Here is a 24870-nt window from a genome sequence, read left to right as displayed (position 1 = left end):
CTGGTAGTTAACCTGCTCAGTTTCACCCTGAGTTAGAGCAGAGAGTTCTGTCTTGCAGGTTTTGTTTCTGATGGATCTGAAGTTGTTAGAGAATTCAATCCCTCAGCGTCACCGAAATTGAATATTACTGTGGGAATTAGTCTGCCTCTCAGTGAAGCACCTCTTAGCAAAGCAGCTCGTTCCTTCCCAGCTACAATCAGCAAACTATCACACGTCAGAGCTCTGCTTTCTTGTCTAACGAGTAGGTCTTTGTTGGCAGGATCTACTCATCTCCAGTGTTATGCTGGGAGCCAAATTGGCACCGCTAGCTAATGATTGGACTGAACTTTCTCCACAGAAACTCGATAGCTGTACAGCTGTGCATGCTCACAATTTGCTCCTCGATTGTCAGTCTCCTGACAGCTTTTTCAGTGGAACAGTTTGAGGAGCGGAGAGCCTTGCTTTGGAGACACAGAAGTGTTTTCACACCTGAAGTGTAATTTCACACCTTGTGTCGCTCAGCAGATAAGTGCGTAAAATAGCACATCAAATGGGAACGCAAGAGGATAGACATGCTGTAGACAAGAGACTGTAGCTTGTTATTTATTTCCTATCTTCAGCACACTCTGAAATAATAATCAGTTGCAGAAGCCCGGGCACAGATTTGCAGAGAGGTTAGGAGAGGAGTTTTTCTTGCCAAGCGATCTGCTACCACTGATTGCAGAGCAAGGCGAAAGATTGCTCTGAGCTGGGTCTGTGGAGCAGGGGGAGCACAGGGCTCTGCCTGGGACACAGCATTAGGCAACACATACCAGATATGGGATCATTAGCATGGGAGGCAGGAAGAGTTTTAAGGGTGAACTTATGGAAATATTGAATTGAATATTGAAGGCCACACCTTCCCTATTTCTGCTTATCATTTTTACTCTTTGCATTCACTCAAATAATGAGTAAAATTGACCTTAACAAAAAAAAAAAAAAAAAAAAAAAGTGAAAATTTGAAACAGGTCCTGAAACCATCATGTGAGATGAAATCATTTCACTCCCTCTTTTTTGGGACCATTTTTGTGTGCTGTTTCAAATAATGAAGTTAGAGAGGCTTTTTGTTTTTTCCAAAGGAAAGTGATGAAGGGGCAAGTGCAGCCAAGGGCAGCCCTGGTAAGGCAGCTCCAAAGCTTTGTTGTGAGGGAGAGGAATGAAAGGTGCAGACACACTGTTTGACATGGAGAATCCATGGAGATGCTCGTCGATTCAGTTAGCCTTAGGTTTTGTGGATTTGAAAACCAGTTCTCCTGTTGTTTTTGTTTCCAAGAGCATGGTCTGAAACACACATTGACTTTCTTCTGTTCTTCTGCCCAGCTGGATGTGAGGGAGTCCAAGGGTTGCTCTCATCTACTACTCTTCACCCTATGGATGATGTAGTTTGTCTGGTTTGTCCAACCAGACAAAGCTGCTCTGCGTGGAGTTTTTTGGGTGATTTTTGACTACTTGGGGCTTTCATTTCATCTTTTAACTGTGCCAAACGTTTTATTTCCTGTGTTTTGTCCTAGATACCTATGGGAAGCTTTGCCTGCTCAACTCTGTGGGCCAGGAGATGTCTCGCTGCAAGACCTCCATCCGTCGAGGGCAGCCCAATCCTGTCTACAAGGAAACTTTCATCTTCCAGGTTGCCCTCTTCCAGCTCTCTGATGTCACGCTAATGATCTCCATATACAACAAACGCAGCATGAAGCGCAAAGAGATGATCGGCTGGATCTCCATGGGGCAGAACAGCAGCGGAGAAGAAGAGCAAAGTCATTGGCAGGAGATGAAGGAGTCAAAGGGGCTGCAGGTCTGCAGGTGGCACACGTTGCTGGAGTCTTAATGGTAACCAGGGCAGCCTGTGGATCCCAGGACGATGGGATCAGCAGGAAGCAGCTGTCCCGTGGCAAGCACTGTGCTCTGAGAGGTCATGCACTCTTTAACCTGACTTTTCAGTATCATCTGTCAGGCATTAAAAGTGACAACACCTGGGAAGCTAATTTAGTTCTTCTCTTTCCAGGTTGCCCTGCGTTTTCCACATCCAAATTAGTAACCCTAGCAAAAGCAAGGGCAAACCTACAAGATCCTCCCTTTGCTCCTCATCTAGCTTATTTTATCATGTCTAATCATCACAGTTCGATTTTGATGCTATGTTCTTCCGGAGTAAATTCTCTGATCCCTTCCTTATTTATATTAACGAAGTTTGCAAATATTCTTGACACGCAGATAGCTCACAGATAGGATAAACTGCATGCAGATCACATTTTTTCTCTTTTATTATCTAATTTTTTAAGTCCTAGAAATGAACATTTGGTACCAGTATAGACTGGATTTTTCAGGCAGCATGGGAAAGCACTGTTGAATTCTCTGTCACTTTGAAGTGCCTAGGCGTTATTACTGTTTCTGATACTGATAGTGTTTATTTGGACTTAATACTGCCAGTACTCTTAATCAGGCATCCTGTGCACTTGTTAGCCTGTATTGCCACAGAGATTGCATGAGGGATAACTAATAGTAGTTTTATATTGTGACTATACAATGCATGTTTGGATGCTTACTTGAAGTTCAAGGCTTCTGTCATCATGAATACCAAAAAACAAAGACCAGAACAAGCTGCACGTCCACCTTTGTGCCTGAATCACTCTTTTCTGCATCACTGTTTTGATCATGTGTTATTTTGTTCTGTAAAAGTGAGTTTCATCAGAAAAGCATTTCTGTGAGCATTATACAGAAAAGCTTTTGAGCCATGATTTCTCTGTTGTTCACTTAAGCACAACTCAAGTTTACTGAGGGCTCTTGTTCAAATGGGCTATCTGTAGTATCTTTGGGGACTGGAAGGAGAACCATTTTTGGCATGTTGAGCAGTAGAGAACGGCAGACCAGGTCACTTCATCTTTGGGACAGTCTCTCCTACAAGAACAGGTGAAATAGGACCCAGGGGGCTGCTCCTGGAGGGGCAGCTTGCAGGGAGGAGGCTCGATGGATGAAGTGGTGTAGTTACTTTTTGTCCCGTTTTGTTATTTTCCATTTTAATCATTTTTCCCATCTCCATGAGTTGAAGGTGTAGAGTCAGTGGCTAGGGAAGAAGTCTTCATCTGCTTGACTATTGAACACTGAGCTGTAATTAGCTGCTGGAAAGCTGCATGTGACACAGCAGAGGATGTGGATTCTCTTGGGCAGTGATGGTATGTAGACAGAAAGGTGCCAAGATATTCACATGCCATCAGCTGCCTGATTTTAATTCCCTAAGCTCTTTAGAAGAGGATGAGCGTTTCTTCATCCCTTCTGATGATAGGAAGGAAATATTATGCTGGAAAGGTTTCTCTCTTCTGAATCAGCTCATGTTTTGTTTTTGTCATTTGCTAGTCTGGCACCAGATTCCGTCTCTTGCACCACAGCTGTCTCCTTCCATTCAGTGGTGCTGTGCAAGTTTCAGCACTGGCTGTTTAACCAAAATTGAGCCTGAGTACTGGTTTGCATCACACTCAGGCTAGTGATCACCCACTGGGCAGTGGTGTGGTAAATGCAGGTTCTCACTTGTGTGATACACTCAGTCTTTGTCTGTCCTCACATGGCAACCCAGCAAGCTAATCTTACTAAAGAAGGATTTCTGGTGTGGGTGAAACACCCCCTACAGATTGTGGCTTTGTATGTTCTTAACACTTACTTGCCTGGGCATCATTTTCCAGTGAGACTGGTGGCTGTCCTATGCAGGAGGATTGTCCTCCACTGCCTCGATAAGCTGGCACAATATCTGCTCTGCACTACTGGGGCTTTGTATCTCAAATCAGGATCTAACCAAAACACAACTGCATTTTTGACTGCACTGTTAACTCTGCTGTGTTGCCAATAGGAGAGATAACAAGTATCTGAGTAGTAATAAGCAAACCAGTCTAAATGTGGCTTTTTTTTTTACTGTATGTTTTTCTTCTGGAAAAAGCACATAAAACAGACCAAATCTAAAGGTGCATTCGCTGATTTCAGTTGTTCTTCAATCTCTGCATTTTTTTCCTGAACTGCATGGAATGTATATTCAAGTGTTTATAAGTAATTTTATTATCTGAGATGTGTATAATAAAGTTATTCATATTCTCTTAGTATCTTCTTGAACCTTTAAAGTGTTGCTTATGCTTAATTTAATGATTAGCTAAGGGAAAAGTATAAATTGGTAGTATGTTTCACAAGTGAACTGGAGATAACCCAGATTTATAATTGTGTGATTCAAAAGAATTATTGGAAGGGCTAGTTTTAAAAAGCAATGAAGTGAACTAATTTTGGGCTTGCATGCTGTTTTTATATCTAGATCTTTTCTGAAGATACAGCACAAATGAAATTGAATTTTAAAGTATATTTCCACTATGGAATGCTAAGATGCAGAGGAAGGCAAGAGACAACAGCATACATAGAGTCTGTCCCTGTCTGAGCACATGTTAAAACTTTGCTCTCAGATGGAAGCAGCTTCCTGCATCACTGCAATAACATTTTGGCCTGATGTTTTACAAGAAAAAATTGGAGGGAAGGAGAAAGGGATGAGGTGAGGGGGAGCATTGCTTGGAGCTGCTGCTAAAGCTTTTGTCACATCCATGCCTTGAGCAGTACATCTGTGAAGTTCATTAAATTCCTACTGAAGCACAGAGGAATTTATGAATCTTGGGATGAACGGTGTTGGGGGTGCTCATGTTTGCTAGCTGTATTTCAGGAGTTTTGTTGGTTTTCTGGTTTGTTTTTCTGTACAGTATTGACTGTCTGTGAAATGATGAGGCTTAGCTGCAGCTCTCCTTTATTTCAGAGCTCCCATAATTCTTTTCATAGACAGATTGAATTAGTTATTGCTAACATTGATACAGGCTGGCCTTGTGCTCCTGGGCTTTCTCATGTAAATACCACTGCCCTTTCAGTCACTGCTATAACCCCTCATTTCCTTTAGAAGTGGCTGAGAAGTCTGAATTTCCAGGCATGCTTCCGTTCCTTGGAAATTCTGCCTCGCACTTAGCTCTGCATGGGTGATGGCCATTGGAGCTGGGCCCTGTGCCCCACTGGCCTCCATCCCCATGTGTGCTGTGCTGGGTCCCTGCTCCTGTGGGGCTCCAGGAGGAGAACAGGGCCATGGGGTGAGCAGCTGACCTGCTTCAGGGAATGCTTGGGCGCTTGCATGGCCTGACTACACAGGTTTCCTAATGCATGTTTTCTGAGATAATTTATCTCCTTTTGACACCACTGTCTGGAATCCCCAAAGAGGTTATTTGAATTTTCTTCTCTAGGGGGAAGAAAGAAAAAAAGCTCCAAAACCACAGAACCATTGTGTGGGAAGGAACTAACTGCACTGGCTTAAGCCCAGGATGCTGTGGGCAAAGTGCTCTGGATGCATCTCTATCTCAAGCAGCATCGCTCAGCTAGCTGCAGTCTGTTCCTTTCTTGGTCTCTCTCCAGCAGCACATCCCTGTCCCGCTAGGCCCTCTGCTGTTATTTTATTTCTAGTTTTTAATGTGTATTGACAACAGAACAGAATGATCTCACTGCGTTTGTATTCTCTGCAGTGAAGCCGACTTTCAACTGATGCCCACAGAACTGAGTACCTCTTTTAGCCCACTGTGCTGCAGTGATAGCTGACTGACGTGCCTGTTTGTGAAGGCTTTCTCTGGACTGTCTGCAGCACGATTTGGTTAGTTTGGGTTTCCTTTCTACCACTGGCTTTAATTACTCAGGCTCTGCTGTGCAGTGCTCTGTCACAGGGTGATGTGGCTGTGTGGTTCCTGGGGCATGGAGGGCAATGGGTGGAGGTAGGGAGCCTGCTTTGGCACGGGATTGTACTGGATGATGCCCAGAGGTCCCTTCCAGCCCCTACGGTTCTGGGATTGTATGAGGTAATTTGGTATTTTTAGTGGCTGCAGAGCCTGTGAAGTTGCTTGGTGCTTTACATAATTGATTGATCTACAAGCATGAATGTCTTCAGATGTTCTTAGACTTGCAGAACCGAAGGCCACCAGCTGCTATCGATCATCTTTCCAGCACAAAGCCCAAGGTGGCTGCTTGGCAGAGGAGGCCTTTCGTCCTGTGGCCGCTCATTTCTCCTTCAGCTAAAGCTGGCGCTGGCCTTGGAGCTCACGTGCCCACAGAGCTTCCTCACTCCTCTCTTTATCATCATCTTTAATCTGTATGATTGCCATGCTTCACCTCTCTACCTCTCGTCTGCCTTTCACACAAAATGGAGGCATAAAGGCTGAGTGAGGTTGCGTGGCTGTGTCTTGAGGTTCTTGCCCCAAGGCCTCCATGCTTGTGGAATGGGAATGGTGCTGGTTGGGTTGTGATGCTTTAATGTTTAGAAGGCTGTGACACCTGCTCAACCTTGACTGGACAGAGCTAAGGGTGGAAGGAACGGCCTTTTCTGTTCGGTTCCTCCTGGGTTTTTTTGTGTTCTGTAAAAGGATGGCAGAGCCCGAAGAAATTAGTATGCAGGAGCATCCGCTTTCCATTTAAAATGTACTGAGTGTGATGTTTGCAACTATGGTTTGAGGGGAAGAAAAAGCAGCCAGGGTTTGTAGAAGAGCTCGCTCTTTGAAGGAGGCAGGATATTCCCTGCAGCGAGAGCTACCCAGCAGAACGTTCTTGTACCTCAGGCAGTGATGTTGGCATCCAGCTGATCTTCTTCAGTGATAAATGCAGCCAGAAGCTGACAGGTTTTGCAGTTTGGACAGAAACACAGGATAACTAATGTGGGCTTTTATTGGGAACCTGATGCAGATCTAGCAGGTGGTTGTGCAAGGAATGAAAGCCCCCAGTGGTGGTCAGGATGGTGGTGGAGAGGAAAGGCTGAGTGCTCGTGTTTGCTGAGGTGTGGCTTTGCTGTTTTCCTTGTGTTCCACCTCAGTTCCTTAGTTCCAGTACTGCTGAAGGCATACAGCACTTTCTTTTTTCCTACTTTTTTTTAGCTCTCCCCAGCATGGAGTGAGCTCGTGCCTTCCCGCAGCCTACACTGTAGGTCTTAAGAAATGGATGTGTAAATATTTTGTCTCTCACGGCAGCCCAAGGTCATCTTTCTGGAACAGCAAACAGGCACAGAATCCAAAGAAGATCAGTCCGTCATGTGAGTAAGGTTAGCATCTGCACTTACAAATGACAAAGGCTATTAATCCTCATGCTGTAATCCCCAAGCTGTTTGCCAGCTGGCAGCAGGAAGATGTTCCTGCTCAGCCCACACAGCTATCCATGTTTTTTCACCTTTATGAAGCAGATATAGGTCAGTGCTGTAGCCTGGAAAGAGAACTCGATAGGCACCATTCATCTTTTCTAGTGTTCCAATCCCTCTCTTCTCCATGCAAACTACCTGCCTGGATTGGGGTGCAGAAGGAATGCTGCAGGCTTCCCCCCCCTTAGAATAGGAGGCTGAGGTCATGTTATTTCCCCTGTGCTCCTACATGGGAGGAAGAATCAGGGAATACCCAGCAGTTGGGTACAGCAGTGTCAATCATCATCTGGGGACTAGAGGGGAATTCGGGTCCTGCCTGCCATGGCACCCAACTGCAATCCTGCTGCTGGAGAAGTGGGAGGAAGGCTGTCTGTTTTCCCCATCTCAGTTGTTTTGTTAATGCTTTGCAGGTGCTTATGCTTCACACCATCTCCCATCGTTTCATTAATATCTGCAGAGATACCCTCCAAGTCAGGGCCATGCCTGGCAGCAGTATCTCCTGTTCATGGTGCTCAGGACAAAAACTGTTCTCTGGTCTCTTGCTGTCACTGTGTGGCATCTCAAGCACAGGGTTTCCAATTAAACCAGTCCCACCTCCTTCCGCTGTGGGTTTTGTCTTGCTGGGCTCTGCTCTCTTCTGTGACACTTTCCCAGCAGAGTTTGGCCTTCTCTTTCTTATGAAGAGTAAATGAAGTATTCATGTGGTACACTTAGCACTTATACACGTGTATATAGAAATGTTTTTAGGTGTTGTGCCCCCAAGGCCTTTGCATGCAGCACGGTTCGATGTATATCTGACTGTTGATTTAAGCATATCATACTAAATAAGTTGTTTTTTAGTGCACATTGGCTTCTTTCCCTCCTGGAATAATGCACCATTTCTGGCAGGGTCAGTTTCTATGTCTTGCTGTTGCATTTCCAGCTGGGCACGTTCTCCCACACATCCCAGGACATGGTATAGCATTTCATGTCCACAGAGAGGCCTGTGGGGCTTGAATTTCTTGTTCAGTTATGAATATGTCTATCGAAGGAGAATTGTTCATGCTCTGAAGGTTATGCAAAACAAATTCATATTCCCTTTTCACTTCTGTAAAGGTCCAAAGGTTGCACTGAAAAACTGTACCTTCTGTGTAGCTAATAAAGGACTGGAACCGACTGGTGTGGACACCAACTGGAATGGTATCAGCATCGCTTTGGTTGCTACGTGTGGTTGAAAGAGAGGAGCTGAAGTGCAAAACTGATTTTAAAAAGGGATGGAAAATACGATGAAAAGATGTTTGGATATTCAACAGGAAGAGTGATACGGATTTATTCTTAGCTTTTCATGTACTTGACAATGAAACATTTTTATTCTACTTAAGTGTTAACGTGCATGATCATACAATATATTGCCTCTCGCTAATTATATGCTGTGTTAGGAATGCTAATGTCTCGATGATATCTGACTGGGAAAAAAGAAAAAAAAAGCATTAAACCCAGCTTCTGTAGAATTCTGGGCTGAAATTACCCCCCCACACACATACAACCATCCACACCTTAGAAACAGTCTTATTTTGTTTCAGTGAGCAGGTTTTTATCAATAAAATAGAAGCAGATGGCTCATGTAGACATGCAAAACCAGCGTGTCTTCCTTTGTGTTCTCATTGTGGCAGAATCGAGTGAATATGCATCTAGGAGAGGTGGACGTGTTTTGTCCAGAACAAAGATGCAGGTGGTCAGTGCATAATGCATAAGTGGGGGGAATGGGAATTATCCCCCCTCCCCATCCTCGTCTGTCTGCATGTTGCCTCTCCCATGAGGGCTGCTCTTGGTTATCTGTCTCATCAATGAGTGTTGTGTCATCAACGTGTGCTTGGTCCCTTGGGCTGGGGAGCTGACACTGGGCTAATGCAAAGCCAAGCACATCCCAGCAGCAGCGAAGGTCATGTCCCTGTCTGATGGCCACTTGGCTTGTGTGTGCCTTTGAGCGTGATGTGCTGGGGTGTAGTACACTTCCATCAGGGAGCCGTTGTAACCCGTGCCCACATTGAGACAGGAAAAGACAAAAGCCCCCCAAAATAATTCAAAAGTGGTGATTTTGAGCTGTGGGTGTTCAGAGCACTGAGTGATGTGCGAATATGGGGAGCCAGGATTTCTGAATCGCTTGTGGGATCCGCAGGGTTGGCTCTGCAGGTCCCCACTGGTACAAATCTTTGAGACAAACGGAGTTTTATTGTGTTGCTGAGGACTGATGTTGGTGAGGTGATCGGGCTCACTGTGTTCCCTGTCCATTTTTTTCCTAAAATGCATTTAAAATTCATGCTGCCATCTCCCATCCTCAGTTCCTCAGCAAACTCCACGTTTTGTTTTGCCTTGTTTTGCTTTGTTTTATTCCCATTATTCTGTTCTCCCTCCAGCTGCATTTTAATTCCTTGCTCAGAGCTGCTTTGCTCCTTGGCGAAGCACCAAGCGCTGTTTTGCCAAGATATCCCTCATGTCATCCCAGCTTTGGCCAGGTGGAAAAGTCACATTTTGAATGTCGCAAAAGTAAGTTTTGCATTTCAACGAAAGAGTGATAGAATTTTTCATGAGAGGGTGAAAGCATTCCCACGTCTCAATCAGCCCAATTTAGGCTGGAGGAGCTGAGCTGTCTGCCATCTGTCTCCTCGCCAGTCTCTCCCCCACCATCCCCATTTTTGAGCAGTTTGGCCAATTTCAATCACATTTGAAAGAAGAGTAGATGGCTCAAAGACAATTATGCTTCTAGAAATTGTGTTACCTGGCAGAGGAGCACTCGCAGAGAGGTGGAAAGGAACGAGTTTGACAGCTCGAGGTCAGCCAGCGCGATGGCGAGCTGCCTCGTGGGGACGCAGTGGAATTTGGGTGTTGGTGTTGGGGTGCTTGGTTGGAAGAAAGAGCACACATGGACAGGAAAGCAGGCTGTGTTTGTTGTGCTGCTCCCCAGCTGCCTGCTGAAATCTCACTATCGATCTTTTTAAGTGTAAACAGGTCAACAGAACAAAACAAACCCTTAACACGTTCTCACATACCGGCAAGTTTTCTGGCACGATGCACTGCAAGATTAAGCAGAAAAACAGTTCTAGGACATCATGGGAGCTGCTCACTGAGGTGGGCAGTGATGGACCAGTATCTGGGAACACCTCAGCTAAATGAGCCAGGCCAGGGGTGGAAATTGGACACAACTCCTCACATTTCCAACTGCTCCGAGTTCCAGGTACAAATGTGCTTTTTGGGTGCATCGCATCCTTACTGTGCCTTCTGCCCACCTGGAAGTCATTATGTCAGTGGGTCCCTTTGGCTGTGGTGAGAAGTATGGCACTTGTGGAGGTCAGTGCTGCCTGGGAGCACTGCTGCTCCTATGCACACATCTTTTGAATGCTTGGTGCTTTGATTCAGAAGGGCACATTAATTTAATTTGATTGGCTTGAAGAAATGTAACTGTCGTGAGATGAAAGAACTGATTTTTTTCTCATTCTACTTGGCAGTTAAAGTAAGTGGCATTGTTCTGTAAGTGGGTTTTTTTTCATATTCCCAGTTGCTCACAACCATTTTAAAATACGTGTTTATTATTATTATAGCACTAACTATGCTAGGCAATCCTGCTTTCCAAATTCTTAAAAGAAGAAAAACAAAACAAAACCCAACACCCTACTCTTCTATTGTCTGCCTGTCCAGGTTTTATCTTGTGCAGTAGGCATTTAAAGTCTTATCTTTTCAAATAATATCACTGTCAATAGAGACTTTGGTCCCAGTTCACTGTTCTGTTTAATTTCCATTGCACGAAAACAACATGTGCTTCAGCTGGGCAGCAGCTCCCAGTCAGGCATTCCTAGCAGATGGGAAAACTCTTCCCATGGGAGGGGAGGGCATGGCTCATGTCTCCATGACAATAGATGGGATGGGATGCAATGCAATGCAATGCAATGTAATGCAGCGGGATGCAATGTGATGGAGTGGGGTGGGATGAGGTGGGGGTGGGATGGAGCATCTGCTGCACATCTTCCTTCAGTTTGCATGATCAAGTGTTCAGATCACTTACTGCAGTGGAAAGCAGGATTTAGGTCTGCACACGCTGACATGCAGGGAGTTGATGCCCCTGTGTCAGAGCAGTGAGCCTGCTAGCTGCACTGCATGCTTCCCAGCACATCATTGTGACTGCTCAGGTCTGCTTCTCCTGCTGCAGCTCCTATGGATCGAAATGGGGTCCCATGCTGGAGCTCCCAAGCTGGAACACTTACCCCATGCATTTGGATAGCCCAGCTTCATACAAACCCTGTCTTTAGCTGGGAAGCTGTATGCACACCTGGTGGGAAAGGAGTGAGATAGAAAGGCTCAAACTGCTTTGAAGAAAGCAGCAAGCCTTGGATTTTGGAAGAATTTGCTCCAGGCTTCTCAGGGGATGGAAATGTTTCCTATAGCCAGCTGGGGGAAGATTAGATGACCTTTTGGCTGTAAGTTATTGCCAGCTAATAATTCCCACTTGCGTGCTGACAGGAGAGGGGAAGAGGTGTCTTTGCAGCAGAAATTGTGTTGAATGTTTTAAAAAAATACAATAAATCTCAGGAACACTGGAGCAGTGCATCCGTCGTTCATTCAGCTCCTAGGTGCAGAGTACGTGCCACTGTGTCTTCCTTTTCTATCCAGAAGAGAGATTACTGTATTAATTATGACATCTTTGTAAAGAGCTGAAGCATTGCTCAAGTCCTCTGTTCAACAGTAGAAAAATGTCAGATTCATCTCACGGTAAATTTAAAGTTACACCAACCTGAACTATCGCTACTGGCAGCATAATAATAATGCAGGTAATCAAAATCAATTAAATTCCAGTGCCTTCCTATTGTCCTAGAAAATTCCAATCTGAGATTAGTTTGAGTTCATTTGACTTTTCAATAAAAGAAGTGGAACTTCGGAGGCACTTTGAAGTAGGTACTTGGCTGGGTCTTTTCTTCAGCTGCACGTGTGCAGGCACATGCATGGTGGTTCATGCCCAATACAGCCAGATACTCTGGTTGGATGATAGGAAAAAATCCTCAGAAAGAGTGGTGATGCAGTGGCACAGCTGCCAGGGGAGTGGTGGGATCACTGTACCTGGAGGCATTGAAGAACCATGGAGATGAGGCACTGAGGGATGTGGGCAGTGAGCGTGTGGGGGGTGGGCTGGCGTTGGGCTTGGTAATCTCAGAGGTTTTATCTACCTTTGTCATTCTGTGATTCTGTGACAAGGAGTAACTGATCTGAGGCTGCTGTGTTGATGTTTGAAAACTGGGACTTGGGCCTACTGAGAGCCAGTGCTGTAAAATTTGGATGAGGTATTGATCAGGTGAGTGCCAAATGAAGAGTTTCCACCATGTAAGAGGGAGGAGGACCAAGCCTGGTACATTCTGCTCTACAGGGACCTTCCTGCAGACCTTGGAGCAACAAGAAGGAGGGGATCTGCATGTATCCCACCAGCGGTAACACCCCCAGGCACCATGTGCCCTATCTTCCAGATCACTGGAGACAGGAAGTTGTCCAGGATCTTCAGCTTGTGGCCAGAATGGATGTGTTTCCATAACATCTTGCCTTTATTTGGTACTGGCAAACCTTCCATAGTGGAGATGGAGCATGAGATGGAGGGAACTGCCACCCAGACAGGGCTGCTGTGGCATGAGCTCTTGGGAGCAAAGGAAGAAACTATACATTTGTATACATCTATTACAAATATATACATGTATGTGTGTATATGCATGTATATATGTATATAGTAATGTTTTTGCCATTATCTGCATATAGAGTTGGGCTCTTTGGAAAAGGAATGGTGCTAGAGTGCTAGGGCACTCTGATGGGGCATGAAAAATGCCCAGGGAATGGTCAGTTTGTGCCCCAGAGGGGGATGTGGGCATGGGGTGAGAGGGCAGATGGATGTGACCTGGAGGGAGAGCAGACTGTGAGTATGCATTACCAGCAGTCCTCAGTCAGAGCCACCACTCCCTCCCTTCTGGTCACTGGTTTATCCCAGTCTCGATCTCTCCGGGCTGGGGCAGCTAGGCAGCTACCTGGCATCCTTTCCCCTGCAGCCGCTGCTCCACTCTAACCCCCTTCAACTTGCCCATATGGGACATAACCCGTCCTCTCCACCTGCAAGGCATGAAGCAGAGCTGCCCCCTCCTAGCTCCTGCATTTCACTTACACATCCTTCGCCCTGCTATAATGCCTCTGGCAGCAACTCATCCCCCTTCCAGCTCTGAGCTGTGGCACACTGCAGTGCAGCAAGCCACAGTGCATGTGCCTCATCTTCCCTGTCCCATCGTGTCCAATCCCATCCTATTCCACCCCATCCCAACCCATTCCATCCCGTTCCACCCCACCTCATCCCACGCCAACCCATTCCATCCCATTCCACTCCATCTTGTCCCATCCCATCCTATCTGGTCCTGTCCCATCCTCTCCGCCCTGTTCTCCCATCCCATCCCGCCCTGTCCATCCCATCCCATCCTATCTTGTCCTGTCCCGTTCCTTCCAGCCTTTCCCATCCCACCATGGAGGTGGTGGGCTCTCCAGGACCTCCCCTCCCTCCCTGCAAGCCTCGAGTCGCGCCAGTGATGGGGAGAGCGTCACCGTCTCCTAGCAAGGCGCCTAGCAACGCTCCTAGCAACCGGGCAACATCTGCTCCCGCTGGACCAATCCGTGCAGGGCACATCTGGGCGCCCACCTCCGCGGGCTGCAGCCGGGTGGTGATGCGCTCCTCAGTGGCTGCAGGGACCCGCAGGAGCTGCCACCAGTGCCACCACTTCCAGCGGCAGCCAGCAGCTCGGAGCGGCCGGGGAAGGAAGAAGGACGGGAGCAGCTCTCCCTCCACAGCTGGGGATCGCGGGGTGAGTGCCGCAGGGCTGAGGGTGCTTGAGGGCAGCGTGGCATTTGCTGGGCTGCGGGCGGCTGCTGGCACGCAGGGAGTTTTGTATGTGCGAGCTGCCGGCTTTGCAGAGCTGTGGAAGAGGGCATGGAGCCGAGCAGGGTGCAGCGTTGGTCCTGCAGGGCTATGGGTTGTGCACCGAGGTGCTGCTCTCTCTGCTGTCTTCCTATGGGCAAACTCTGCAAAGTAAGCAGAGCTACTTTTTGTTGCCTGTTTGCTAAGTGCCATCCTCAGGGATGAGACAGCCACCTAAACATAGACATGTTCTAGCTGCGAGACGCGCACAAACACACACAAGCTCTATTTTCCTCTATCTTTCACAGTGTTTGGATCTGCTTTTTCTTCACCTGTGGACATAGGCAGTATAAGCATCTCTGCACATAGAAGTGCAGAGGTGGGTCTGCACGCATGGATCTGTTGATGTTTCTCTGCACGGTGCCATGGGGACCCTTGAGAAGGCGAACATAGAAACATGCACAGTGCAGTAATCCTGGGACACAGAACCTGTAATCTGACTTTCCCCAGGGCTGTGTTACTCTGCAGGCAGTGAGGGGCCGGGAGGAGGGCTGTGTGATGGGAAATGGATGTTGCCGCTCCAAATGATGCTGTGGTTTCAGTTGTATTCCTTCAGCTTTCCTGTGAGGCTGACAAGAGCTGATGGGGAAAACAGCACACTGTTTCATGAGGTTGTGCTCAGGCTGCAGTCGTGTTTTGGCTCAGCAAACTTCCGGGTATTCCGAGGAGCTGTGTGTGCAGCATTTGCTCTGGGAGCATTACAGCCGTACCACTGAGAGGCTGACATGGTTTTTCCTCATGTTCTGGTTTATATTTGAAAGGCTGTCCGGGAAGCGAGGGTGAAGTCTGGGAGTTTGGAATAGACAGTCTTAGTGGTCTCTCCAACCTTAACAATTCTATGCTTTGGATGTGACACCAGGACTCTGTTTTTCCTGTTTTCTCTTCTCGTGCTCGTCCTGCTGCTGCCACCTGAGCCATGTCCCTCCTTGGTCCCCCCACAGGTGACGTTCTGCGGGGCTGTGCTGCCAGCAATGCTTGCTGAGCCCGTGCGAGGAGATCTCACCAGGACTGCTGGCATCATCCCAGAGAGACCCTTTGCAGACTGACTCCACATCCTCAGGTAATTGTCACGTTTGCCAACTACTGCTGACTGGGCTTTGGAGCAAGGGGAATGACTGCTAAAGGGGGACTCAGATGGAATTAAAGTGTCATTCTATTTTTTTGCTGCATCTGGCTGAGCTATATCCATTTTCTTGGTCAGAGGGATGGAGGCAGGGGGGCTGCAGGGAACGGGAGCGGAGCAATCACCCATCACTGTCTCTGTTTTTATGCATTCATGAGAGCTATCCTGATGCCTGTGCCTGGTGAACTAGGGAGATCTGTAAAGCAATTAGAAGTCCCAAAAGAAGGCAGTTTTAAAGTGCAAAGCCACAGCTCCAGCAAGTAGGAAGGCTGCTACCTTCCTTCAGGTGATCAAAAAGGGGAATTTCTGTGCCCGGGTGGGGAGTGGGAGATCCATCCCTACACTCTGCAATTGTCATTCCATGTGAAACCCATGATCTGGCAGTGTTCCCCATTCACATTTTCTCTGCCTGAGTTCTGGAGCTGGGAAAGCCTTGGCGGGACCTGAGGCTGCTTGTCCTGAGAAATGCGGCAGTGTAACATGAAATCAGAGCAGGGTTTCAGCTGAGCACTTTGTAATTGCAGTGTGGCTGAGGTTCATCACAGGTTCATCGCAGGGGAATTCATCACTGCAGCTTGACGGCAGCCGCAAGGACAAGGCAGTATCTCCAGCCATGTCAAAGTCACATCTCCTGCTGATAATAAATACCCATCTCTGCATGCTCAGAAGCACTGGATTTTCTATTTGTGCATGCAGGAGCTGCTCAGAGATGCTCTCCATCTCAGCCGGCTCTCCTGCACTTCCATCCTCTTGTGCTGTGAGAGGAAGACCTGTGGGGCACCGGCTCATTTCAGCTGCGTGGTGCTGTTGGCTCCGGCTCACCCAGTGAGCCCCTGAATTTCCCCTGCAGCCGTCTGCAGTGATGCACTGAGAGCAGCAGCTGCTCCAGCCCCAGCACTGCAGCAGCACACTGCAGGGACAGGTCTTCTTCCTCAGGAAAGGTGGGAAAAACAGAGGCAGCCAGAGCAGTTCTCTGTACAACCTGCAGACCCAGGGCTGGCAGTCCCCTTTCCATTTGCCTGAAGTGGAAAAGCACAGTCTTTGCTTTCTCTCAGCTGCTTGGTCATTTGCTAAACCCCCTCTCTGAGATGACCCATGGCCCTCCTGGGACCAGCAGCACTAATTCATACTGCATAGAGGCTCTATCTCTGTGTGATGGGGGACCGTAAGGCAGGTGAAGACTATCTTGTGCCATTTGCAGCTCAATCATGAAGTTGCCATGCTATAAATCAATTTCCATTTCAATTTAGATAAGACCCTCTGCCCAAACATGCCTAATAACCCTGTGGGTCCACGCAGCGCTGTAATTATTCCCAGGGCAAGGAGTAAGAACAGGCACGTATTTGAAAGTACAGTTAAAGAGCTCATGAAGCTGCTCTGGGGAGACCTGGGAGGCAGCAGCCTCCATCCCCTCAGTGCCACGCATGGGATTTATGCTCCCAACTTCCATTAGTGCTAATGGCAGCGGGAGCCGCTGCGGTGCTGTGTGCATTCCGAGCAGCCGGGCTCGGCTGGGCAGGGAGGGCAAACTTCGCACTCAGGATCCACCGCTCCATCCCTGGGGGGATGGTTGGCCCCGTGCCTGGGATTGTGGTGCGGCACTGAAAAAATGTAATGTGATTAAGATGTATCTGTCTCCAAGGCTGGCTGAGGCGGAGGCAGTGACTCATACCACCTTGCTGTAGCTGTCAAAACACTTGGCTGGCGAGAATAGCCTTCCTCACAAAAAAGCACTGATTCAATATGTTTATATTTAAACAAAACACGAAGGGTCTGATTCACTGCCGCATTACTACCGCCGTGCGTGCCTGCAGCCCAGCCAGGCAGTCCGCACTGACTTTCAGGAGTCCTGCAGGGCTGGAACTGCTGGGCTTTGCTGACAGCCAGCACCGAGCAGCTTGCGTCTGCTCTGCTCTTGGTCTTTGAGGAGCTTTGTGCTTGCAGGTGGGAATGTGTCCTTTTAAAATCAGCCTTACAGCCCAGTGTTGGGAATAGGGATGGGGCCAGCTGCAGGAAGCTTCATAGAATCACAGAAAAACTGAAGCTGGAAAAAGACGTTTAAGATCCCCAAGTCCAACCCCAATCCATCTGCACTATGCTCACTGACCGTGTCCCTCTGTCACATCTCCATGGCTCTTGGACACAGCCTCCTCCTGTCCATCTGGCATGGCTATTCCAAGCAGTTTGCTGGTCCTTCTTCAGGACTGTTTGTCCTTAGGGCCAATGGTGTCCCAGTTGTCATCCTCCATCTCAAGGGAGATGGAAGAGATGGAGGGTTGAGTGGTGATGCTCTGCATGCCCTGGGTTTCTGTCCTGCCTCTGCTCATGTTCTGCATGCAGAGTATACAGGCTGTGCTTTCAGCCTTTTCAGTGGAAATCACTAGAGTGAGTTTTACAGCTTAGAAGCTTGTTTTGAAGGAGAACAACAAGCCCCTGGTCGGCTCACCTTGCACTCTGGGTTTGGCTTTATTCCCATCCCCGATGGTACCACGGGAACATCACTCCTTCTTTCATACCTCTGTCCACTTCAGAGAAAGGCTGATGAAAACTGTAATCATCATTAAGGTTGGAAAAGACCTTCAACATCACCCAGTCCAGCCATTCACCTAGCATCAGTATTTCCCCCCTAAGCCAGTAGTTAGTACCACATCTGCACATTTCTTGAACACCTCCAGGGACAGTGACTCTACCATCTCCTTAGACAGCCTGTTCTAGTGATTGGCCATTCTTTCCAAGAAGAAATTTTTCCTAATATCCAACCTGAACCCCCCCCACACCAGTACAACTTGAGGCTGGTTCTCACCCTATTGCTAGTTACGCAGAAGAGGCCGACCCCCACCTCACCGTAACCTCCTTTCAGGTCATTATAGAGAGCTATAAAGTCTTCCCCGAGTCCTTGTGATGTTCTCTTATCCTACAGCTTTGGGAGCATAAATGCTTTTCTGCCTGTGTTCAGATAACACAGCAGGGAGGTTTGAACCTAGGAGAAGCATTGTCAGAGTAGTTAAATGCCCAGGGTGCCCTGTCTCCAGTGTAATTCAAATGTAGGATAAAACCTGGCAGCAGTGAAGGCTGTGCATTTGGACCACATTTTGCAGCTGCCCGGGACTGGCAGTGCTGTGAAGGCCATAGCCGTGCCCTGCTCCCAAGAGCTGTGTGCAGTGGTCCATCCAGGTTGACAGAAACATGGCATTGTCCTATTGCAAGGAGGGACAGTCCCTTTCTGAGTCCTCTTTTGTGAGAGCAGTGCTGGGTCCCAAAGCAGGGCTGGGACACTTGGCTCCAGACAGGCCATTAATCCACCAGCCAAGGGATTTCTGCCCAGGTTTGTAGTGTCCTTTATGGCAAACCTCCATTCTCACTAACCTGAAGTTCAGCAAGAAAACACAGGAAGAGTCTTCTGTGAGGATTTGTCCTGTTTGGGCATCTCTTGTGGGTTTTGGCATGGAAAGAGGAAGGCAGAGCACATCACTTTCTCCTACCAGGGAAGGAGAGATGCCTCTAACAGGGGCAGGATCAGTGTTAATGTCCTTTCACTCCCACCTGCAGCTCAGAGAGCGTGGTGGGATCCATCCAGCACCACGAGCTCTCTCTTATATGTGTGGTGTATTTGGTTCTGTTACCATAGCAGAGATTCTGCACTCCAGAACCAAGACCTTTATTGCCCCAATAGCCAAAGTTTTACACACCTCTGTGAAGGCATCTCAGTTTGGAGAAGGAAGCTTGAGCTCCGAGACCTGACTGTGAGAGGCTCCAGGTGGTGACTTTCTGTGGACTTTAAAATTGACCATTAATAACCTTCAGAAAAATAGCACGTTTGAAAGCAAACCACAGAAACTGCTTTTAACAGAGAGAGTTTTGTCCACGATGATGTCAAGCCCAAACACACGCGCCTCCTGTCTAAAGAAACCAAAACCCAGCCTGCGTTCTGTCTGGTGCTCACCAGAAGGAAAGTTACGGTCCCACTGCAGTCATGCAGCACTGTGACTCCTCTGCTAAAGAGGAGCAGCTGGGAGCAGCCTGCGGGACCCCCAGGGCTCTGCGCTCCCTTCCCTTCGCTGAAGGGCTGAGCACCAAGCAGGCTGCGAGCGCTCAGAGCTGCCCAGGGAGCAGCAGCAGCAGCAGCACACCGAGCCGGGCTGCCATGGGACCACACTACCACCTAGCGAGAGATCGCTGCAAAGCTGGCCGGCAGCACCCGGAGCTGGGCTCGGGTTATCGCCTACCTTGGTCCGGAGGGCGGTCACCAGCCAGGGTACTGATGGCAGCAGCTCTAGTGCAGGTGGTCACTGCCCCGGAGCATGGTTTGGCTTGGAAGGGACTTTACAGCCCACCCAGCTCCAGCCCCTGCTGAGAGCTGGTTGCCAGCCACCAGCTCAGCCTGCCCAGGGCACCTCCGCTGCCTCGGGCACCTACAGGGATGGGGCACACACAGTAAAGGGTTTCCTCCTAACATCTAACCTAAATCTAACCTAAACCCTCTCTTAATCTTGCACAGAGCTGATCTGACTGGGGCCTACCAAATCCATTAACGACGTCGAAAGTAGCCTACTTTAAGAGAAAATATGCAGAAGAAGAACATCTACATCAAGATTACCATGAGTACTGTCCAAAAGTGAGTAGCTTTCTCCTTCCAGCTCCCATCCTCCCTCGGTTACATCCCTCCCTACTAAAGACCCGTGTGATGCTCTTTGCTCCCCAGCACCTGATACTCCCTGAGGACCGGACTTGTATTCTAAAACTTTCTCTCCAGAAACTCCGATTCCTGGAAGATCCCGAAGCCTATCTCCGTAGGTCGGTGTTAATTAACAATCTGTTGAGGAAGATTCACCTAGAGACAGAGAGGGAGAGCTATGAATACTTTAAGGAGGCTCCGTGCTATAGGACTGCTTACTCTGACTCACGAAAACGGCTGAAGTTTATGGTACACGAGTGCTGTTCTCAGTCACTCTATTATGAAGAGCTGCATTCGTATCGCATTGTGCCTTATTCTGCAGAGAACGCCGTTTATGGGATGGGCTACACAAGCAGCCACCTGGAGCAAAATTCTCAATTGCTTATTTATAAAATGAATTAAAGTAGCTGTTAGACCCACCGATGTTTGTTTCTGAATGCTTGAACTGCTTGCTGAGGCGTTAGGATGAGGCACTGATTGCAGAGATGCCCGTGGTGAGGTGGGAGCGGAGCTTGGACTCAGCAGCTTGGGGTGAGTTGGGTGCTTTGGGCACCGCTCCGCAGCCCCATGTTAACCAATTGGCCACGAAGCACCGTGCACACACAGGGCAGGTGTGATGCTGAGGCCTCACACACATGCAATGTGTCGTGTGGAAGCAAAGCCACGTTGCAGTTCTCTGTGTGTAGATACAGATGCTGGGAATCACTTTGTCGTTCAGTTGTGCCACCCTTAGCAGAAGGGGAGCCCCAGGTAGTGGAGCAGGCCGGCAGCGAGGAGCCAGGTGCCAGTTACTGACTGTGAAGGGACAGATAGGATGTTTCTCTGAGGAAATGCTTTGTACATGAAGGGGTCAGTGCCGAAGGAATGGCCTTTGCTTAGGATGCTCAGAGACTAACTCGCTTGCTACTTAAACTACTATGAGATTTGCAAGGTTATTACTATTATTTTTAGAATAATTGCATTCACCTTTTTAATTACATTATCTCTTAGCTGGTATTTACTTTGCTATTCTAGTACAGAGCAGAACGGCTCACAGGACAGATTGTTTCTTTGTCCCGTTGCCGTGTTCCCTTAGCTTCATTCAGGCTGTTTCCCCCATACCTTCCTGCATGCTGACCTGCTGTTTAGCAAGGGGTTCACACTGGTGCTAGGAAACGATACGTAAACTTTGATTTTGACATGGAAAGACAGAAAAGCAGTGGTAACTTCTCTGGATAGAGAATGAATGTATGTGACAGATGCTAGCAGAAGTTCAGAGGTACTCCTGATGAAGCTGCTCAGCAATGGTAATGGTGTTTCAGGTGAAGTGAAATCATAGAGCCACAGAACGGCTTGGGTTGGAAGAGACCTCAAGGATGGTTAAGTTTCAACCCCCATCTTGGGCAGCACTGCCAGCTGCTAGGCTAAATACTAGATCAGATTGCCCAGGGCCCCATCTAACAAAAATGTCTGATTTTGACCTGGGAGTTAACCTTAGGTTATGTAAATATGTATCTTATGAGCTGCGGATTGACATGAGAGCTGTTCAGCAGAACTGGTGATTACAAGTGGGAGGTTTTATAGCTGCCAAAGCTGTACCATGAAAATACCAAAGAGTAATATAAGGGAAGAGATGATGCTCCAGCAAAAGCAATGATTGCACTATAACCTGGGGAAATGTGATGAACGAGCTGTGATGTATCAGTGACTGATTCCTAGGACTGCTGACCTTATACACCAATGGTCCAAACCTGTCCTACAGAGCTGCAGAATTATTGTGGGGGAGTCTGGCCTTGCCTGGCAGGCTGCCAGCTCTGCATCTTTAGAGCAGAGCAAATAGAAGAGCACTCTCAGCTGGAGGCAGGTTCATGTTGAAGAACAGAATTTGTTTTTAGTTTTGGAAGTCTTTTCTCATGCAGATGTGGCTGATGCTGTTTCTGAAGTACAAAAAATACCACTGCTTGACCAGGCTGTGCTCAGTGCAGGGCTAGAGGAGGAACCTCACAGCATCTCAGCTGTGACACTGCAGCTGCTGGGCACGTGTTCACAGCACAGGACAAAGGAGGGGAGAGGTGCAAGGAGCAACATGAACTCCTGCCCCAGCAGTACAGCTTTAGGGGACAGAAAGCAGCAGCAAGGTGCAGCTTATTAGTGCAAAACAACAGTTTATTTGAAGAGGAGGATAACCTGCAAAGTAGAGAGCATGAGCAGCACAGGTACTGTGGGAAGGCTGGGAATGGGGCACTGCGGGCAGAGGCAGAGGTAGAGCCTGTGCCCAGGAGGGCACTGGGGGCACAGTGTGCCGTGTGGTTGTTCAGTCAGTGTGATTCTTCTGCTATAAACTGACCTGGTTTATGCACTTGTTTTGCTCTTTTTGTCTGTTTTTGCCTGAACTCACAGCAGTGCAGGGGCTACACTGAATGCTAGGGTGCTTTCCCCCTCTGATCTGCTCTGTTACACTCAGAGGATAGTCCTGGCCTGAAAAATGAAATTTCCTACATCAAATAAAAATTGCTGCATTGGCACGAATGCTCGGTGGGATTAAGGCCTTTAACCTTTAACCTTACCTTAGCATTATCCCACCATCTCACAAATGACAAATGCCCTCCTCTGCTGAACAGGGCAGGCATATTCCTGCCTACTGTGAGCTCCTCTGACAGAGCACTGCGTGCTCAGGAGGTAGCACAGGCAAAAACTGGGATCAGACAACAAAACCACTTGGGTACCTGCGAAAGAAGGTAACACTTTACTCACGTTATCTCCTCTTGAACAAAAAAATGTTGTCTGATTTTATTATTTCTTACATTTCTACTTGCTCCAGGAGATGTTACAACTCCTTCCTTCTAGAATGTTGGCTTTGATTTGAAATTGAGTTACAGGTCCTCAACTCTAAGCATTGCATCTGCTCAAGTTTTTGCTGCCTTATGCTTCACACAGTGATTTTTGCCAGTGAAAAGTGGATCAACATTCAACCATTCAACCTTAGCGCTTGATAGCCATAACCTGCAGTGATAAAGCAGTACAGAGGTGCAGTAGCATCACAAGTTGCTCCAGAAATGTTTGACACTTTTCGAACGACGTACCGCTTCTATCACTTATTTTCCAAGCTCCTGGGCACCAGCCCTTTAATACAGCTTCATGCAGTGATTGTTCTGTTTTGGGGCTCATAGCTGCAATTCAGCTCTTCTGGCTCTGATGTGTGAATGTGTAGGTGGTCAGATTTCGGCGATAAGTATATATATACACATATATAGATGTTCCATTATGACTGCGGTAGGAACTCCCACACATGGGCTATGTTTGCACTGGATATAAGGAAGGAAGGATATAAGGATTCCTTCCCTTTGATTCTGTTGCCTTGGAGATAGCATTCATGAGGCGATGGTGGGTGGCACAGACAGACCTGCTCACAGGTAGCTGGTCATTCCCAATAGGGCTGGCTTAGGACAATGTGTGGTCATTTTGAAACAGCACATGTGACTGTAATTAGTGTTTAAAAGAGTTTAGCTCCCTCTGTGTCACTCTCTCGCTTGGCTATGAGTGCTGGACTTGAGCTGGTGGCACTGAGCAGCAACAGGAGCCTCTGCATGGAATCAGCTTTGCATTCTGACATCTCCAAAATGTAGGGCTCTGCTCCACCATACACCTTGGTTATTGCCTCTCTGTGCACATCCGTGCTCAGCATGTGCAATGTGGGGGCTGCCCTGTCCTAATGTGCTCCTCCATTGCTGAATTACCAGAGAGAAGTGATGGCAGAGCTGCCGCTTGGCTTCTGGAATACATTGATATTGCACTGTAAATGGAACTGTTGTTTTTGATGAATGTGTTGAGTATATGGACTACGGTGCCTTAAAGTCCCATCTTCATACAGCCTTTGTACATGCAAACCCGCAGCCCGCCTTTAGCCGACAGCCCCATGCACGCCATGCAGCTCCGGCTCTGTGCCCACAGGGCCTTGGGAAGCACCAGCCCCACTTCACACTTTGGCAATTTCCTCTTCTCCTCTTTTCTAGACTGCTTTCCTCCCTGCGGTCGGTCCCTGAATTTCTCTTTTTCCAGTTTCTGCCATCCCCGGGTTCTGCACTAGCCGCCCTGCCTTCACGTGAGCTCCAACCGTTGTACAAAAGCCGTCTCCAGCTTCCAAATGCCATATTGTGCTCTCAGCAGGGAATCACAACTGCATATAATGACTGTGGCAGGTGCTGTCAAGTATTTCACCTGATATTTGACGCGCTTAACTCTGCAGAAAGGGGAACGCTCGCTTCTGCTGGAATGCATGAGCCTGCGCTGTGTTACAGGTGACTGTACACCAACTCACTGGGATCACGCCTACTGATTCTACGATGGTAAATGGCTTTTTAATGTTTAAAATTACTCGGGACCTGATTGAAAGGTTTTTATGAAATCGTTTTCTAAAGTGAATAGTAGAAAAATGTATAGGTATTTTAAATATACATATAACGTGCATGTTATTAATAAAGGTCTATTTCTATTGAATCAGACGGACTCTTGTTGAATATATGCTGTTTTCTTCATGAGTTAACATGCAAAGCTATTCGGGAAATCTTTCTAACAACATTAACACTCCGAAAACTGAAAACCCCACCCCACCTATTCCTGGAGGGAGTGCTTCCCAGGGGTGAATCTGGGCCCATGTCATGTGTTGGAGCTGTTCCTTCGAGTGCCATGCAAACCCTGGGACTCCCTTGTCCTGTCCCCAACACATATTAGGATAAATTTCTTCTCCAAAGGAGTGGTGATGCAGTGGCACAGCTCCCCTGGGAGTGGTGGGGTCACCATTCATGGAGGTGTTCAAGAACCATGGGGATGTAGCACTGAGGGATGTGGGCAGTGGGCATGGTGGGGGTGGGTTGACAGTTGAACCTTGTCATCTCAGAGGTCTTTTCCAACCTTAATGATTCTATGAATGTTTATAAAAA

At 47.8% G+C, this 24870-nt stretch overlaps 1 protein-coding gene and 1 long non-coding RNA gene across 9 annotated transcripts in view; both read left to right on the top strand.

Annotated features, from left to right (window-relative positions):
- Positions 1–8829, top strand: part of SYT16 (synaptotagmin 16) — a 125297-nt gene extending 116468 nt beyond the window's left edge. For 7 of the 8 annotated variants that reach the window (XM_048948094.1, XM_048948095.1, XM_048948096.1 and 4 more), the window contains one exon: positions 1530–8829. In XM_048948094.1, coding sequence (XP_048804051.1) covers positions 1530–1843 — 314 coding nt within the window. In that variant the 3' untranslated portion in view covers positions 1844–8829. The remainder of the gene's footprint in view (positions 1–1529) is intronic. The other variant, XR_007377613.1, reaches the window with a different exon arrangement.
- Positions 8830–13854: 5025 nt separating this feature from the next.
- Positions 13855–24432, top strand: LOC125694592 (uncharacterized). Its single transcript, XR_007377615.1, has 4 exons — positions 13855–14040; positions 15095–15213; positions 19775–19891; positions 19979–24432. It is a non-coding gene; the product is annotated as an uncharacterized LOC125694592 (long non-coding RNA).
- The last annotated feature ends 438 nt before the right edge of the window (positions 24433–24870 follow it).

Source organism: Lagopus muta, chromosome 6 (assembly GCF_023343835.1).
Source record: "Lagopus muta isolate bLagMut1 chromosome 6, bLagMut1 primary, whole genome shotgun sequence".
In the NCBI taxonomy this organism is placed as follows: Eukaryota; Metazoa; Chordata; class Aves; order Galliformes; family Phasianidae; genus Lagopus; species Lagopus muta.
The sequence above is the reverse complement of the archived record's forward strand: the minus strand, read 5'-3'. Positions and strand labels throughout refer to the sequence as shown.